At 39.5% G+C, this 15,791-nt stretch overlaps 1 protein-coding gene across 3 annotated transcripts in view; it reads right to left on the bottom strand.

Moving 5' to 3' along the window:
* CDK5RAP2 (CDK5 regulatory subunit associated protein 2) overlaps positions 1 to 15,791 on the bottom strand; it is an 83,348-nt gene that overhangs the window by 9,371 nt on the left and 58,186 nt on the right. For all 3 annotated transcript variants that reach the window (XM_064468813.1, XM_064468814.1, XM_064468815.1), the window contains 9 exons: positions 15,363 to 15,595; positions 12,599 to 12,647; positions 11,643 to 11,827; positions 10,365 to 10,490; positions 5,796 to 5,912; positions 3,821 to 4,010; positions 3,485 to 3,606; positions 1,858 to 2,106; positions 109 to 192 (listed from right to left, as the gene is read on the bottom strand). In XM_064468813.1, coding sequence (XP_064324883.1) covers positions 109 to 192; positions 1,858 to 2,106; positions 3,485 to 3,606; positions 3,821 to 4,010; positions 5,796 to 5,912; positions 10,365 to 10,490; positions 11,643 to 11,827; positions 12,599 to 12,647; positions 15,363 to 15,595 — 1,355 coding nt within the window. The remainder of the gene's footprint in view (positions 1 to 108; positions 193 to 1,857; positions 2,107 to 3,484; positions 3,607 to 3,820; positions 4,011 to 5,795; positions 5,913 to 10,364; positions 10,491 to 11,642; positions 11,828 to 12,598; positions 12,648 to 15,362; positions 15,596 to 15,791) is intronic.

Raw genomic sequence — 15,791 nt, 5'->3', positions numbered from 1 at the left:
GCTTCTTTTTTTTATCCTTACATGTAGAACTAATCGGCAGTAGACTTCTCTTAAACAGCAAGTCTGAGGTACTGACAACATGCACGTTTAAGATACTTTTGGACATACCTGTTTTCGCTAATGAAATGCAATGTCCCTGCTTCTGCAGCTCACAGATGTTTCTGCTGGCAGTAGGGCATTTGCAAAGATTTTCTACACACAAAAACGGGACAAGGAGGAACATATCAGTAGAAGTTAACATGCATTAAAAAAACTTCATAGTTCTACTTCTGTTCCTTTTCTTTTTTTTTTTTTTTTGCTGATGCTGCACTCGGACTCAAGAAGCAGGAGAAGGCAGATGATTTTCTAGTACCACGCTATGTATCTTCCGGTCTTTACCTACATTAATCATTTAGCATCTATCCAAAGTTCTAGATATCTCCCAAAATCAAGTCATAGTCAGAAAATCTAAATACAACCTGAGGAAGATACTTTAATCAGCAGTGTTAGCTTCCCATGAACTCCACCAGAACTATGACACTCTTCACAGCTATACCATACTTAAGACCATACCTGTACCCCCGCTCTTCACACCTTCCAAATTCCCGAAGTACCTATGAGTAAAGACTAATCACAGTACATCTAGAAAGCTAAAAAAATTCAGCTGTTGACATTCCAAGGAGTCTTTCTGGTCCATATCAAACCAAGCTATTATAACTCTATTCACCATTGTCTTAAAGAAATAACGAGCTTCTCCAGCTCCTACCTACTCTACCTCATGCAGGTCAAAAGCACCATCTAGGATTCTATCTAGCAACTAACCAGGAACAAATGCAGCTTGGAGGCGGTGGTGGTACGGGTTCCCCACAATAGCTGTTCCCCACCTACCTGATCATGACTGGCCCAAAGGAACCATCCCCATACGGAGCACACGGCTGTAATTTAGTGTTCAAGTATAAACTGCACAGAGAACAGCAGCAACCCGTGAATGTTATCTGCTACGTTCCACATCTTTCTTACACGTACAGAGTAGTGTAGAGTTATGCTTGTTATGTATTTCATCTGAAGTATGGCCTGATTGGACACGATGGACCCACAGAAGAACTAAGGTAGTAAAAACCCCTGTGGTGTCTCAGGAGCTCTCACACTAATCCTCTGACTGGTGCTGTGGCTCCGTGTGGTGCATAGGATTTAGTTAGGCATGTTCAGGTGACCCAAACAGCCCCATTATTATTGCTTCCCAAAACACAAGGTGTACTGGACAGGGAGTAGGAGAGGTGGCTTTATGTTGGATGTATGGAAAGCTGCTACTACGCAGAGTGCTTTAGCAGCAAGGAGGAACATTCTTGTGCCCTCTGTATCCCGTGTACATCTATACTGGGACAATAAACTAACCCTGAGTGTAAACACTACCTTTTCCCTGATTTGCTAAAACATATCACTTAACAGTGATTGGAATAAAGGTAAAATATTCCTCAAGGGCAAAAAGGGGACAACTGATTTATACAAAGACCATTTACTGCACTTATTGATCATTCTGGAGTAATACAGTCAATCCTAGCAAACACTATAGAGGTCTGCATTAAAAAAAGGAACCCCAGGTAAGCAAAATTTATGGCAATCTAACGTAGGCATCCTTCCATCCCACAGACTCTCTGCAAATGCTTTTCTTGGAGAAGCAAGTGACAGCTGGGGGCTATAAGACAGCGCAGTGTGCATTTCACCTCCCCATGCACTAATAGCTCTAACTGGAAAGGGCTTTGAAAGGCCGATGGGCAGCTCCCAAATGTACAGTTGATGATGTATAAGGCTTTAAGAGCATCTTTAAAGGACAAGGCACAGGTTCCACAGTATAACAAAGCATGTACGGCACAGTACCATTCATTCCCGCATAATGCTGAGATTCTTGTTTGAAAAGATAGTTGATATTCACAGCTGACACTGATCCCACTTCCTCTTTCTTTTCTTTTGAAAGCTGTTCCTCTAATTTTTCATGCAAAGACTTGTTTGTCTCTATGCTTCTTTCAAGCTGCACTCGCAAACTCTGTATTTCAGTCAATAGTTCATGTAAGTCAAGTGGATTATTCTGATCTTTTTGGAGTTCTTCTGATGCATCACATCTGGGATCTGAGACAATTTCAAAATAAACACTTAACATCTTTAACAATTAAAATAATATTAGCCATTATCAGAATGCTCAGCAAGTAAATTATAGCCAGCTTTATCCTCAATATTAAGAATTAACTACGAACAGCATTAAGATAATGGTTTGACAAAAAAGCATGTCTTAATTGCTTGTACCCTCGCAAGATTTAAAGAGCCGAAAATTATTTTTCACTTTGTCCATAAAAGCTAATAAGTCTCACGCCAAAAGCAAAAAAATGTAATAAAAAGAGAATGAAGAGGATTTACAAAGGTTGAAGTGCATTAATGCACAGGCTGGGGAACGTAACGGGAATGGAGGGATGGAGCAGAATTGGGAGTTTAATTTTATACACAGAAGAAAAAAGAAAAGAGTGATCACCTGGCAACCAGAGGAACAAATCTGAACCTGAATAAAGCTGTTTGTGTTTTCATGGAAGGAGGTCAGTACACACACAGTTCCATGTATTCTTTCATGCTGGAATCAAACTGTTCTCCAGACAGTGGGAAGGGGCTCAGCTGCATGAGGAGGGTGCTGGTACTCTCTAATTACATTACCAGTTCTGTGAGGAGACTTACTTCCACCCCTGAGTCAACCCTGGCTTAAAGCCTTATGCTAACAGGGCTCTTCTGCAGCAGCTAGGCATGAAGTACAGTGACAGCAGGGCATACTATTTAAAGTAGCAGGAAGAAAAAAAATAATCAACTTTTATGAGAACTTCCAATGGCAAATTTGCTGGATCCTGTAATGAGTATGCAGCTGTGAACAGCACTCCACTTCTTTACCTAACCATACAAGAAGCTATGTGGTGGTAGAGCTTCTTCAAAAGGGTCAGGAAGAACTCATGCAAGTCCCATTCCTACCCCTCACCTTTAGTGACAGAAAAGTGGACAGGAAATTACTAAAGGTCTCATTCAGAAAACAGTGCCAGCGCTTCTCCCCAGCCATAGGGAGAAGACACTATCCTCATATTCAGACAAGAGAAAGCACAAGCTACCTGAATAAGCACTACCTGTGAGGATGCAGCAGAATGTATTTAGATGGCAAGTAAATATTTAAGATCTCCATGAAGCTTATCCAGCCTGAGCCACTGAATCGTCAATATTTGTTTTCAGCTTAGCTAAAAAGATAAAGGAAATTTGGGTGTGCCTAGTCAGAACATAGCACACATCTCAACCTCACAGTTGCACTCCTAAGTAAAAAGCAGCATGTTATCACCAAGCCGTCAGTTCTACTTTGCATAGCAGACACAAGAAGAAACAACGAAATAGTGACCTGGCCCCAGTGCCCTTTGACAAGATCATATTCAGAGAGGGAAGGGTTGCAAAGATCAAGGGTATAGAAACAATTGTGCATTTATACCTGCCCTCTTCCTTCTTGCTTCTTCCAACTTCTCATAAACCTTGATCTCAGTTCGGAGCGACTGCAGTAACTTCTCGTTCTCAGACAGCTGACATTGCTTTATATTAATTTCTGTTTGCAACCTGTTACATGCCAATAAATGGCAAAGTTAAGTGTTAAATTCTTATCTTTTGTTTCAAAATCTAAAATCCATTCCCCTTTCCTCCATAATTCTTCCCTCGCCTTTTGAATATATCTATGCACCTCATTAATGGTAATGGCTATGCTATGCACATGCTTGTCACATTGACAATTTTCTTCTCTAAACGAATGTCTAAATGCGGACAGAATCAATACCTGTTTAATTCATTACGACTGCTGTAAATCTGACATGTCAGATATCTGGTTTCATCCTCTTTTTGGCCAATTTGTTTTTGCAACCTTTCATTTTCTTTCTTGATGCATTCATAATCCTCATGAAGATGCTCAATGATTGCATTCTTTTTAGAAAGAGATTCTCTTAACTTTTCATTTTCCTTTTGTTTATCTGAAACAAGAAGAAACACCAGGTATTTGCAATGCCCATAACCCACTAAAGCTATGCTTTTTAACACAACCAGCTTTTTCAGAGACTGTCAGAAAACAACAGCTGTTCTTGTGAGCTTTAGGATTTCAGTATTTCAATTTTCTAATGACTTTTTTCTAGATGCATTTTCTGTAACGTGCAACATTTAACCCCCAGGACTCACAAAGGCTCGATAAAAACCTGTTTACAGCCTTTACATGCCAAATGCCCGCAACACCTCTTGGAATTTGGTCAGAAGGATCATATTCAACAACTAGTGTCAGCAGGGTCCCAAAGCAGGCACGGGAATTTTGCCAATCCTCACAAAATAATGGATTTGACTTCTCTTTAGGAAGAAAAGAACTCGGTAGGATTGTTCTAGGGCATGTTGCATCCATGTTCCTCTTTGTCTCACAGAAATCCCTCTGTCCTCTCCTTCCCAGCCCTACCCATCATGCGAATGTATCGTATCAGTCCTTCCTTCTCGGCACAAGCTATTACCCCAGACCCATTCTGTGACAAAGAACTGCTGGCAGGGGCAACTGAGCATTCCCTGGCTTCTGGGGATCCCAAGTTTTTTGTGACCCTATATTTAGCATTGGAAAAGGGGGAAGCAACCTTGGAAAAGACACAGCAGGGAGGAATCATTCCATCTCCCAACAATCAACAAATCATTCCCACATCTTCAGTAGTCCTGTTGAAAATGTATGAAAATGGTAATCCTCATGTGCTGTTAAAAATGTGCATCATCAGTCTTTCACTACTGAAAACTTAAGCTAAGACTAGACAGAAAGCACCTGAGACTAAAACATGCAGGAGGTATCTAAGAGGCTTTTCTTTCTCTAGTACATCCATGAATAAAAGGAAAAGAAGATCACGAACTCCAGAGATACTAACATTATTTTAAAACAGAAGGGCAGCAAATGCTGTGTTCATCATGGTGCTTATAAAAAAGAAACCCTGATATTATCAGATCATATTGTCAAATGTGGAAACAAACAAAAGCAGGGACATATTAATTAAAAAAGCAGAACTTGAATGAACTGATAAGCACGAAGAGGCACTAAAACAGATAACGGAATACATGACTCTGGAAGAAGCACCAGTGCTTTCACACAAACGGTCTGAAAATGTGAAGACTTATAACCTAATTGTAGCTTACGCTGCTTTTAAGAACCTAGTTGGTGAATTGTTGGTTTTCTTGGGGGGAAAGAAGGAAGACTTTTAATATTCTCTCTTCACAGGTGTGAAAATGAGAAAAGTTTAAAATTAATCTCAGAGATCACAAAGACTCCCAAATGGATTCCGTCAGTTCTGTTCTAAATTGCTTCCAGAAAGAATGACTTGGCCTGTCCAGTCAACCCTCTGTAGCAGATTTTTGAACCTTCTGAACTCCTCTGTACTGAACAGTTTCATTTGCAGCAAAAATGCTACACACGGGGAAAAATGAGCAAGAAAATGGTACTAAAAGGCACAGGGGGAAAAGGATAAAGAATGTATAAAAAGAATGGAATGCAAAAAAAGAATGGAGAAACTAAAGTTAATATCATATGGAAAATGCTACAAATAAACAGAAAGAAGGAGCATTACTGCTACTCCTTTATCGTTGTTAGCCCCAGTTTTAATGTTTATGGCTGAACATGGAATTTCAGGGGTGGAAAGAACGGTTAAGTCAGTTTAATGAATGGGCTGTTAATATATTTTATTGTTCTCTGATCTGAAATGAGTTGCAGTCTACTCCTGTAAAGCACAGTGTTACAGTTTTACCTCTGGATCCTTTTGCTAGCATCGCATTCAGAACTTGATTTTGCTTCCTCAGGAAATGTATTTCAGAAGTCAGGGAATTATGCTGCTCTGAGCCATGGATAAAAATGTTTGCAGAACCTATAAATATATACACAAAAGATGATTTATGAGTCATCTCTAGGTCATTAAAGATTAAATAGTTATTATTAAACAGCAATTTAAAAAATTGCAGAAAAACATGTTATGAAAGATATTTCTCCCCTGTATATTTTGAAGGTTATTCCTACAGACTGAAAGGCAGTTCAGGTTAATGCCAAGCAATCCAAAGCCCTGCATCACAAGTACCTCTCATTGCTGGGCAACCATTCCCAAAACTGCAAAATTATCCTTGGCAGTCTTTACCTACAAGCTAAAACCCCAACAGGACAAAGTGCAGGAGTATTTTGTGACATTGGTATTTTTTTAAAATAATGCAAACGGCGTGAAGGTTTACAATGTATTTCAGTCTTGCTCTGTTCATACTTTGTTGTATTTAATGACACGATTGCAGAGGACCACCAAATTCTACAAACTCATCCACGGTGGGTAATGCAGTCTGGTAATACATGGTAATAGAGTCAATACATTCGTTACCACGCCAGTCTAGAGCATAAGGCTGGAGTCACTGTCTTTGCCTCCGCTTATGAACTCAGAACCCGTTTATGACCACAGGGATGAAGACTCATCCCTCTTAAATTCATGTATTTAACATTTAGATGTCTGAGCCAGTGTTGACCAACCTACTGCTTCCATCAATAGTCATGGGGAGAAACAGGCACCTCCAGAGAGAGACTCATCCGATGCATCTTCTACACACCTCTCTGTGGATGAGATGCCCTGTCCTCTGAAGAGACATACTTCTCTCCAGTGCCTCCACGAGAAGCTCTGGGTAACCGGCACAGATTTAGATGCCTGACTTTTAGAAACCTTAAGGCTGATGAATCCTACTCTGAGGATCTTACTGCGCTAGTCATATGAATATAAGCGGTAAATTGTGTACCAGTCAGTCGAATTCCAGCCTAGGTAATCCTCATAATGTCCTGTATTTATGCTACTCATCCCACAGCGATGTGTAATGTTACAATACAGTCTGATAAGTGCCACATTCCACTCTCAAGGTGGCTGCCTCTGAAATGCAAGTCAAGTAATTACTGCCCTTTATAACCTCCTTATAGTCAGTAAAACACTTCAGGACCCACCAGAATTAACATTACTATTAAAAGTATTTTTCAGCTGATTAGTTATCCTAGTATCTCCTACGCTTTCAAGCTTGAGATAACTGTATGAGTGTCAACTATTTGGTTAATAGAGAAATAACCAGCTGGCAAAAAAATTATCTGAATGTATGAAGAGGGTGCCTTTCAGCTCTGGCAGTTCAATTCAATTTTATGTGCTGCACTTCCTCTGAGTAATCTCATTTTATTGTAATCCCAATTGAAGCTTTTACCTACTACCTAACTGGGATGTAGTGTGCCATGGTACGCACCTCGTGTCGTTACTGAGACTCAAAGGCTCTAGAAGCCTGGCACTAATGGCATTTTACTATCTATATGTTAAAGAGTTGAGGTAACTATGTGAACTCAAAAGGCTTTTGCCTTTCAGATTTTAACAAAGCAATTCAACTTGAAGTGGCAAGGCTTGATGGGCTCATCTTGATTCTAATTTAATTTATTGCCCATCACCCAGCTTTATCCTATTTGAAAAGTTATGCTATCACAGTTCTACTGAAAGGCTTTAGAATATAACTATTAGTTATCTTACATAATAAGGGATAATGTAGAGTCAGTGGTAATAAGGCCACAATCGCGCAATTTGACCCACTACTGAGACTACTACTTCTGTGCAGAGCCCTGCTGACATCAATTACGCTCTCCATAGATGCAAAGGTCCATCTAACCAGAGTAAAGTGGAGCATCAGGGCTACAATTGCAATACACTTGAGTTTTCATTATGTTTTGTGCTGAAAAAGTGAGCGCTAAGGAAGCGTACCTTGAAGGTTTCAAAGGAAACACTGACTGAAAGACAGGCACTATTGAAAATCACAGCGAAGTGGAAGGAAATAGTCATAAATAAAGGCATACTAAAGCCGAAGATAAGTCTGAGTAGATACATTAGTTTCTTATGGGTTAAAAAAAAGGCAAACAAAAGCCCCTTTTAATGTTAACTGCCATTAATAACATTTGAAATCTAGGAAACTCAAAATTAAACCACTGATTTTATTTTGAAGCCTAACATTTGAAATGATTGAAGCAATTAGTTTAGTTCTACTTGCACTGCAAACCTCAGCTCTATAGTAACGATGTACTCATTACCAGCACTTGAGTCATTTATAGAATACTACAAGCCCAGAGGCATTTAAATACTTAGAAAATCTAAGTATTAAAAATATCATGGCAAAAATAGTGGGCAGATGTGTGTATATACATCATGTAATATTTATCAGACAAGTAATATACAGACATGTAATATTATCAGACAAGAATAATTCTGTGCATTAGCTTTGGTTGCACAAACAACTCAATATCACATGAATTTAACAGGCTCATCAACCATTAGGTATGTTACTACTTGGTTTTGCTTTTTAAAGGAAAACAAACTAAGGATATTAAGTTGAAAGTAAAACGTTGTTTTGAATTATGATGTCCCAAAGCTAAAATCTGCTTCAACTTCACTTAGGAACTTCTTACACTGAAAGTCAAAAAATGCCCATCCCTTAGGAAAAAAAGTAGCATCGTTACTGGCAGAGAGAATATGCGTATTTGACAATACGAAAGAGATCTTCAAAATGGAGAGAAAGAGGAAGCACTGAAAGATCATAGTAATAAAAAGGAGCTGTTCTAACAGGTAGCTGCTTTTTTCCTTTCTTTTCCAAATTTCCCCTCCATGCCTTGGTAGATGCACTAAGGCAGCAAGAAGACAGATGGAAGGCATAAGACAGTTTATAAAGAAAATATACTTTCACTGCATTAATGGATGCCCTTGCCAGAATCTTTATGAAGCTGTAAAAGAATTGGAAGTGTTTCAGTGTGGTTATTTCATGAGAACAGTATGCCTTTCCAGCAGCGTAAATACTTCATGAATGAAACGGATGCTTTTTATACACCTTTCCATCACTGTAAATTATTCCTGAAAGCGAACTGCCATTTGCAGGTAGTCTCCATTTAAACAACAACAGAAATGGATCATGGGGATGATGTAAAACATAATGAATCTAATGTCAATATTAGTGAAACTGAGTAAAAGGAAAGCATGTAGGTATTTATTGCCTGCTTCCACCCTGAGTAATATTGCATATTAATCAATTGTCCTACCGGGGGAAATGTGGAAAGGAGAGCAAGAACAGAGTAAAGTGTGGGAAAGTATGCCTGGTATGGTGTGCTTGAAAAGGTGCTACAAAAGCATCCTTAGTGAAAGCCTGGCTACCCTCTTGTTGAAAAGTTTTAAATGCACCACAGAGCTTGGCTTTCAAAGACGCTGAACACTAGCAACAGCGAGCAGTGACTCTGTATTTGCATACCTATTTTTAGTACTTTTCATCCGCTGCTTTATATTAGATTGGAATGAAAACCAACTCTACGTTGAAATTTCCATCAGTTTCTGTCAGGTGGTTCTCATTAAAAACTTACGATGTCATTTTGTGTAGAACACGTTTATCACACCAATCAATTCAAATGACAAGCTGAACACCATGGCCTAGGCTCTGTCTTACAGATGTTTTGTCCCTGTGTGTAAACACAAGCTGGCTTCAGAGCAGTCACAAAGTTCCAGAGAAGGCAACTTCAGCAGTCCTGTTAGCTGCGCTGTGCTGACCACCCCAGGCACACACAGAGGGCGGGACAGGAAAGCTAATTCCACAGCATTCCTGCTTTGGATCAGTAGCAGCAATGTCATTTAGAGCAAAGCACCTCCTGCTCTATTCATACCGGGTCGAGGCCCCAGTGAAATTATGTTGATAAAATGGGCTTCCTCTCCTGCAACTGCCCCTGGCTGGACATGGCAGAGAATTAAAAGAGGATGGCATCCTATCCAAGACCATTACAACAGTAACTGTGTCCCAAAGGCACCAAAAAAACACCCAAACAAAAAACCACCACACCCAAAAAAAAACCCCAGGCTGTTTGCTGGTAACAGAGCTAAAAGGGTCTTACAATTCTCTGTATGAAATTCACCCACAGCATCATCAAATGTCATAAAACTACCTAGTAGTCTTGTTCTCTACAACACGTGCAATTGCAGGTTTGAGGCTGTGTGGGTGCGCCTGCACCCCACAGATCTGCGCATCGGTACCAGGCACGCTTCAAGCAATGGAGTCAAGGAAGAGGCACGTTAGATCTGTATTTATGCCACTCTACAGGCAGCGTGGAAAAGCTACGTCTGCTGATGGAGCTCAAGATGCAGCCGTACTCAGAGAAAGGCACAACGTTTTCCAGCTGTAAAGGGGTGGGGCTTATTAAAAAAAAAAACAAACCACAAAACACTTCCAGCAGCATTTGATCCCTCAGGCTTTAAGCAGGAAAGGTAGATTTAATTTGTCATGAAATAAATTCTTACCTTGATCTAGTTCCTTGTCTGTTACTTGTCTCTCAAGCTGTGCCCTCAGTCTCTCATTAGTTTTTATGGAGTATTCTAAACGCTGTCTCAGGATTCGGATTTCTTGCAGATGCTCCATTAATAACTCTAAATAAACCAAGAGACCACTTCTTATTTAGAGTAAACGATTGTATTCCTTTACACCATGTACTCCTGCCAAATCTAATGTGTGTTAATACTAAAAAATGATACAGAGCTGTTCAAAAGGGCAGACATTAAATATCTGAATCCACACCAGTCTTTTTCCATATAGTACCCAAACCGTGCATTCAGTGAAAACTCCTACTGTTACCCTTTTACGTTTAACTTAAACAATGGTCCAGTTCTAAGGCTCTTTAAATTTTCTCTTCCTACAAAACTGTAGTAGATAACAATTTTATCTAGTTAAAAGGTTCCCCATACCGGGAAATGAATCCGAAGTTCTGCAATGCAGTTTCCCATTCAGGCTCGATGCACCAATAGTATACATTTTTCCTTATAACAATAGGAGGCTTACCAGAGTAACTCAGATATAAATTTTACTTTGACTTACACAATGCATACTGTAATAAATAAATCTGTTCCATCAAGTTTCATTACCGTACCTTTTCCTTCTTGCTTTGCCATTCTACAATTTTTCTTCCATTGGCTGTAAGTTTCAGCTCTCCTCAGGAACTTATCTGTTCTAACTGTCACTATCTCATTTGTCAGTTTATCCATGTCATACACTCCTGGTTTACTCTGCAATATTTTCCTCCTGAACAGTACGTGCTCCCTCAGCTGTTAAATTTTCATCGCTGCCTATAACAAACTACTGCAAGCATCACTTGTGCTTAGTGAAACTATCCAGGTCAAACATGACACCACTTATTAATTATGCAGCACTTACAATTCTCAAGGAAACACAACACTGGCTTTTATAAAATTAGAAAATCTCTCTTTTTCAATGTAATAATCTCTTGACAATTGTCTATTTTCCCCTTATAACTTGTCTATTTAAAGACCGTCTGGAGTACTGTAAAAGATGATAGTCTAAAACAACAAAGACACAAAATATCATAGTTAATTTTGTTTCAAACAGGAGGTAGTTCAAATCGTTGTCATCTCTGTATGCCTTATTACTGAAATTGCAATGATTATGCAAGATACTGGAAAGCTGAAGCAGACAAACATTCTTCATTATTTCTTAATTAGTTCCCTTGTGTCTTATTTATCACATTTTCCCAATATCTCGTGAATCTTCAGTGGGGAAAAAATTACCTGGGGGAAACTTGTTTGGCAGAAGCGCCAGTGTGCCATGCTGTCCCTCCAGGTCATGCCTGTGCTCAGGTGATCCGAGAGATGACTTTTCTGACAAATCAAAGTCAGACAAGCTCTGAAGAGCAGATGGTACAGGTGATTCATCCTTCAGTTCCTGGTACATTGCGGTGTTCTTCTCCTTATCCCTTTTGTGCCAAACAATATGTTTTAAAATATAAAAACTATTTTATTACTTTGGAAGCATGACAGAGCGCACGGTGCCAGATTTACAGGACACAGGTAAAGCAAGTGAATTTATGCAACAGAACGTGACAAAACACTACACATCGGAGGTATATATCAAGACTGAAATTCGGACCTCCCTGAAGACGGCAGGAATAATCAAGGGACCTCCAGCCTAGCGTTCACGCTCCAGCACTAGGTAGTCACCTTCGCATTAGGGGACCTCATGCTGCCTTGAACCGGCAGCTGAGGATTTCTGTAGCACAGAAGAATCCCAGGCTGGCATAAAACCAACATATGCAGCATAACACCACCTGCTGTCTTCACCTTCAGCAAAAGGGTGTTTTGAGAATGAAGTTCAACAGTGTTGTAACTTCAGTGATCCCGAGCCAGCCCCAAGGTCACGGAAACCGAGAGTTAGCTGGCTATCCCTCCTAGCACTGCTGTCAGGATAGCGTCCGGACACACACAACAGCGTATTATGGCACGTTTCGCTTGTTCATGAAAGGAACGAATCCTGGTAGCGTGATGCTTCCTCTGAGCATCTCAGCGGTTTGCTGAGAAGTGGGGAAAAAAGCCTTAGTTTGTTTTCTGTGGATATTTTATTAACAAAATGGATATTAATGAAGCAGGCAACATAAGCAAAGCCCTCACAAAGCCAAAACACTGGAAGTTGTGCTCTATAAACTTCACAAACAACCGTATGTTTGATAAACATTCCATTGCACTCTTACCTTTGAGTTAATTCATGAAGCATAGTAACTCCTGTACCTATTGATTCTCCTGCAAAGCAGAAATATCTGATTAAAAACGGTATTGAGAATTATACTTTTTGCCCTTCCATCTTATATTATTTAAATATAGAATGGTAAATTAATGAGAATTTAGAAATACTCAACACTGTGTATTAATGTCAAATGCTGTACATGAGCAAAACTATTTATAGCCCAGCAACAAAGCAATAGCTCTCTCAGGAGTTTGAAAAAAAATTACCAGGTACCACCGGTGCCAGATTTTACAGCTTTGGTGTTTCAGTTAGCATACCGATGTAAAATATTCTGCTATATGGTGAAAGGATTAGGGGTACATGCCACTACTTCTTCAATAAAAGTTATATAAAAACAATTCCATCTCACTTGGATTTTGCCCACCCAGGGTCAGGCTCGCCAGTTACCCTCAATAAAGGGGCAGCGCAGCATTCCCAGTGGGGTAGTGTGTGAGCACAAGCACAATTCGGTGCAAGAGACCTGGACTCAGACACTGATTTGAATAAGGAAATAAGAGTTTCGTGGTGTCACCTTGGTTCCCCATATTTTAAAATTTTTGTGCAATTAAGCCAAAGTGGCAGGCAAGAGTTGCACAGCTGAAATTTCAGGGGAATGAACTGAAGGTCAGGATGGAAATGCAGAGACAGACGGTTGTTTATGCTGCTTCTTTACAGTCAATTCGTAGTACGCTGGGTGTTCTTTATAACCCTACAAACATCATTTTATTTTAATGTGTGATTCAATGCAACACCATTGTGTTAGATATATTGAATTGTTTCGGTTGTCAGTGACTTTTCATAGTATATAGGATACCATCTGTTGGTTTGGGGATATTTTTTAAAGGCATTTAATGTTTATTCACTACACAGTCTTCTCATTTGTAATGCAAGGAATCTCCGCAGCCACTGAAATCATTGAATACACTCAATCTTTTATTACACTGCTATGACACACTAGCCATAATACCTTTTCCTTATATACAACTCCTTTTTCGAGCAATCGAAATGGCAACATGCTGCCACTATCTTTAATGAAAGGCAGGATACAGATCATTGTATGGCTGGGCCTGAATGTTTCTGAACAAAGTGATCTTCTAAAGCCAATTTCAGGGAGACGTAGGGGTCAGGGTCCCTACTGCAGCCCACCTCAAGCGTCTCGCTGAAAATGACAGTTTTGAGGCTGACATCTGCGGAAGTATTGCTAGTTGCTTGGGTCAGAAAGAGCAACACTGTGCGGACAGGAAAAGGTCTGTCTTGCTGAATTTCACTCATGTTAGCATCCTTTTTCCAACACTTACTCAAACTACAGACCGAAGGCAATACATATATGATATACTCTTCCTTCAGATGACAAATGTCAATGTTGATGCTCAGTTTACAAAACGTGGTTGCATTTTAGCTCTCTGTTATGAAAGATAGCATGCTTTTCTTAGGCAGCTAGACTATTTGGCAGCAAGGTGAAGGTCTCTCAGGAAAATAATTAGAAATGTCAGGAATAATACACCTCCTGATATGGTCCCACTTCTTAGACATTTAAGGCTTTGCTTTTCCAGCTTAATGCTTTGCCAAACAATAGATGGGGGAACTGGGATGAACAGTCAAAGGACAAGAGCATTTTCAGGTGTGTAAGCTCCCATTTTTCAGACAATATGCCAGTTCTCACTGATAATTAAAAGGGCGTTACTTACTGGTACACATTACAATGTCCTTTCCTGGGTATACACACCATTCAGCACTCAGCTTCCTCTAACACCAGGACAATACTCTGGTTGACTTGGCCTAGGACCCCTGCTGCGGAGGCCCTTGTTCTATTACGCCCTACAGAAACCCTGAAATACACGCTGATTTGCAATAGCACAGTTTCTTAAATTCAGGAGCTACTCAAAATTCTGGAAGGAATTGCTCTTCTCTGCCTTCTAACCAAATAGATTCTTCTTTTCTGCTCCCTTACTTTAGTTTTCTACATGCACCATTTGAGTGGGTTTCTCCATAAAGTCTATGGCTTTTTTTCTTGGTGCATCCAGCGACAGATGAGTTTACACCTGAATACAATTTAACTTGGGTTATTTCTACGGGAATATCAATAATGTGCCAATCAGCATGATATTACCTTCAAAGTGTCCAATGCAGGGTTCCTTGCAGTTTCTTTAAAGGCATTGGCCATAGAAGATTGCCTAGATGGACTACTATATGATAATGTCTTTTCTCACTCTAACACAGCCCAGATCTCTGCACTGCATTCACCTTTCTTGCAAGTGACGGCACTTTAGGGAAAAAACTTCACGAACCTGTAATTTTTCTTTTTAGTTAAACATAGATTGTGTTAAAAACTGACTGCGAACCATGCCCGTGAGAACGCTTCAATGGAGATATCTGGTGCTTAGGCTCAACAAAGCCAGCCAGGCTGTTTCCTGAAATAGAAGATCCTGAAGCCTATTGGTAACTAAACTTTTACTAACTATAACCACTATATTTTGACCAGTTAAAATATGCATGCGCTAAGATAAACAACTCAAAATGGAAGGTGCCAATACAGAGGACAACTACAAAAGTAAAATCCAGTTTTGTTGGAGCACTGAAATTTTGTTTTCCAAGACAGTCCTCCCTATAAATAATTTAAAAGCAACCAAGAGGAAGTAAGGCTTCCTTTTCACTAAAAACAAACCAAAACCCTTCAGATTTTGAGAACTTTAATATATCTCAGACAATAAGCACAAAATACTGCTACTTACCATACAGGAATTTCCTTTCCAGCTTCTCAAACAACAGTACACTTTGATTCAGTTGTTCACGGAAGCCTTCAGCAACATAATAATCTACATCACTGGCTTGAAGCAGTTCCTCAAAAGCTTTAATAAGGCTCGTCAGATGTTGATAGTAAGCGACACAACCACTGCGAACCTCTCTAATTTGTTGGCGTTGAAAGGAGAGTTCTCGAGCTTGTGAATGAACTAATGAATCATATCTGAGAAAATGAAATTATCTTTAGAGTAATTTTCTGACCATAAATAACATTTAAATATAAATAAAAACTGAATTAAACTTATATTTCAAAGCTATAATTTTGTATGACTCAATTTTCTTTTAAAACGCTTTTAGAGCCACAGTAAGAAATGAATTGTCTCTAACTGTTGAGTTTTGTATTTTGGGCATAACTTGTG

The sequence above is a fragment of the Phalacrocorax carbo genome, chromosome 18, assembly GCF_963921805.1.
Source record: "Phalacrocorax carbo chromosome 18, bPhaCar2.1, whole genome shotgun sequence".
Taxonomy (NCBI): domain Eukaryota; kingdom Metazoa; phylum Chordata; class Aves; order Suliformes; family Phalacrocoracidae; genus Phalacrocorax; species Phalacrocorax carbo.
This window is presented reverse-complemented; position numbering and strand designations above follow the sequence as displayed.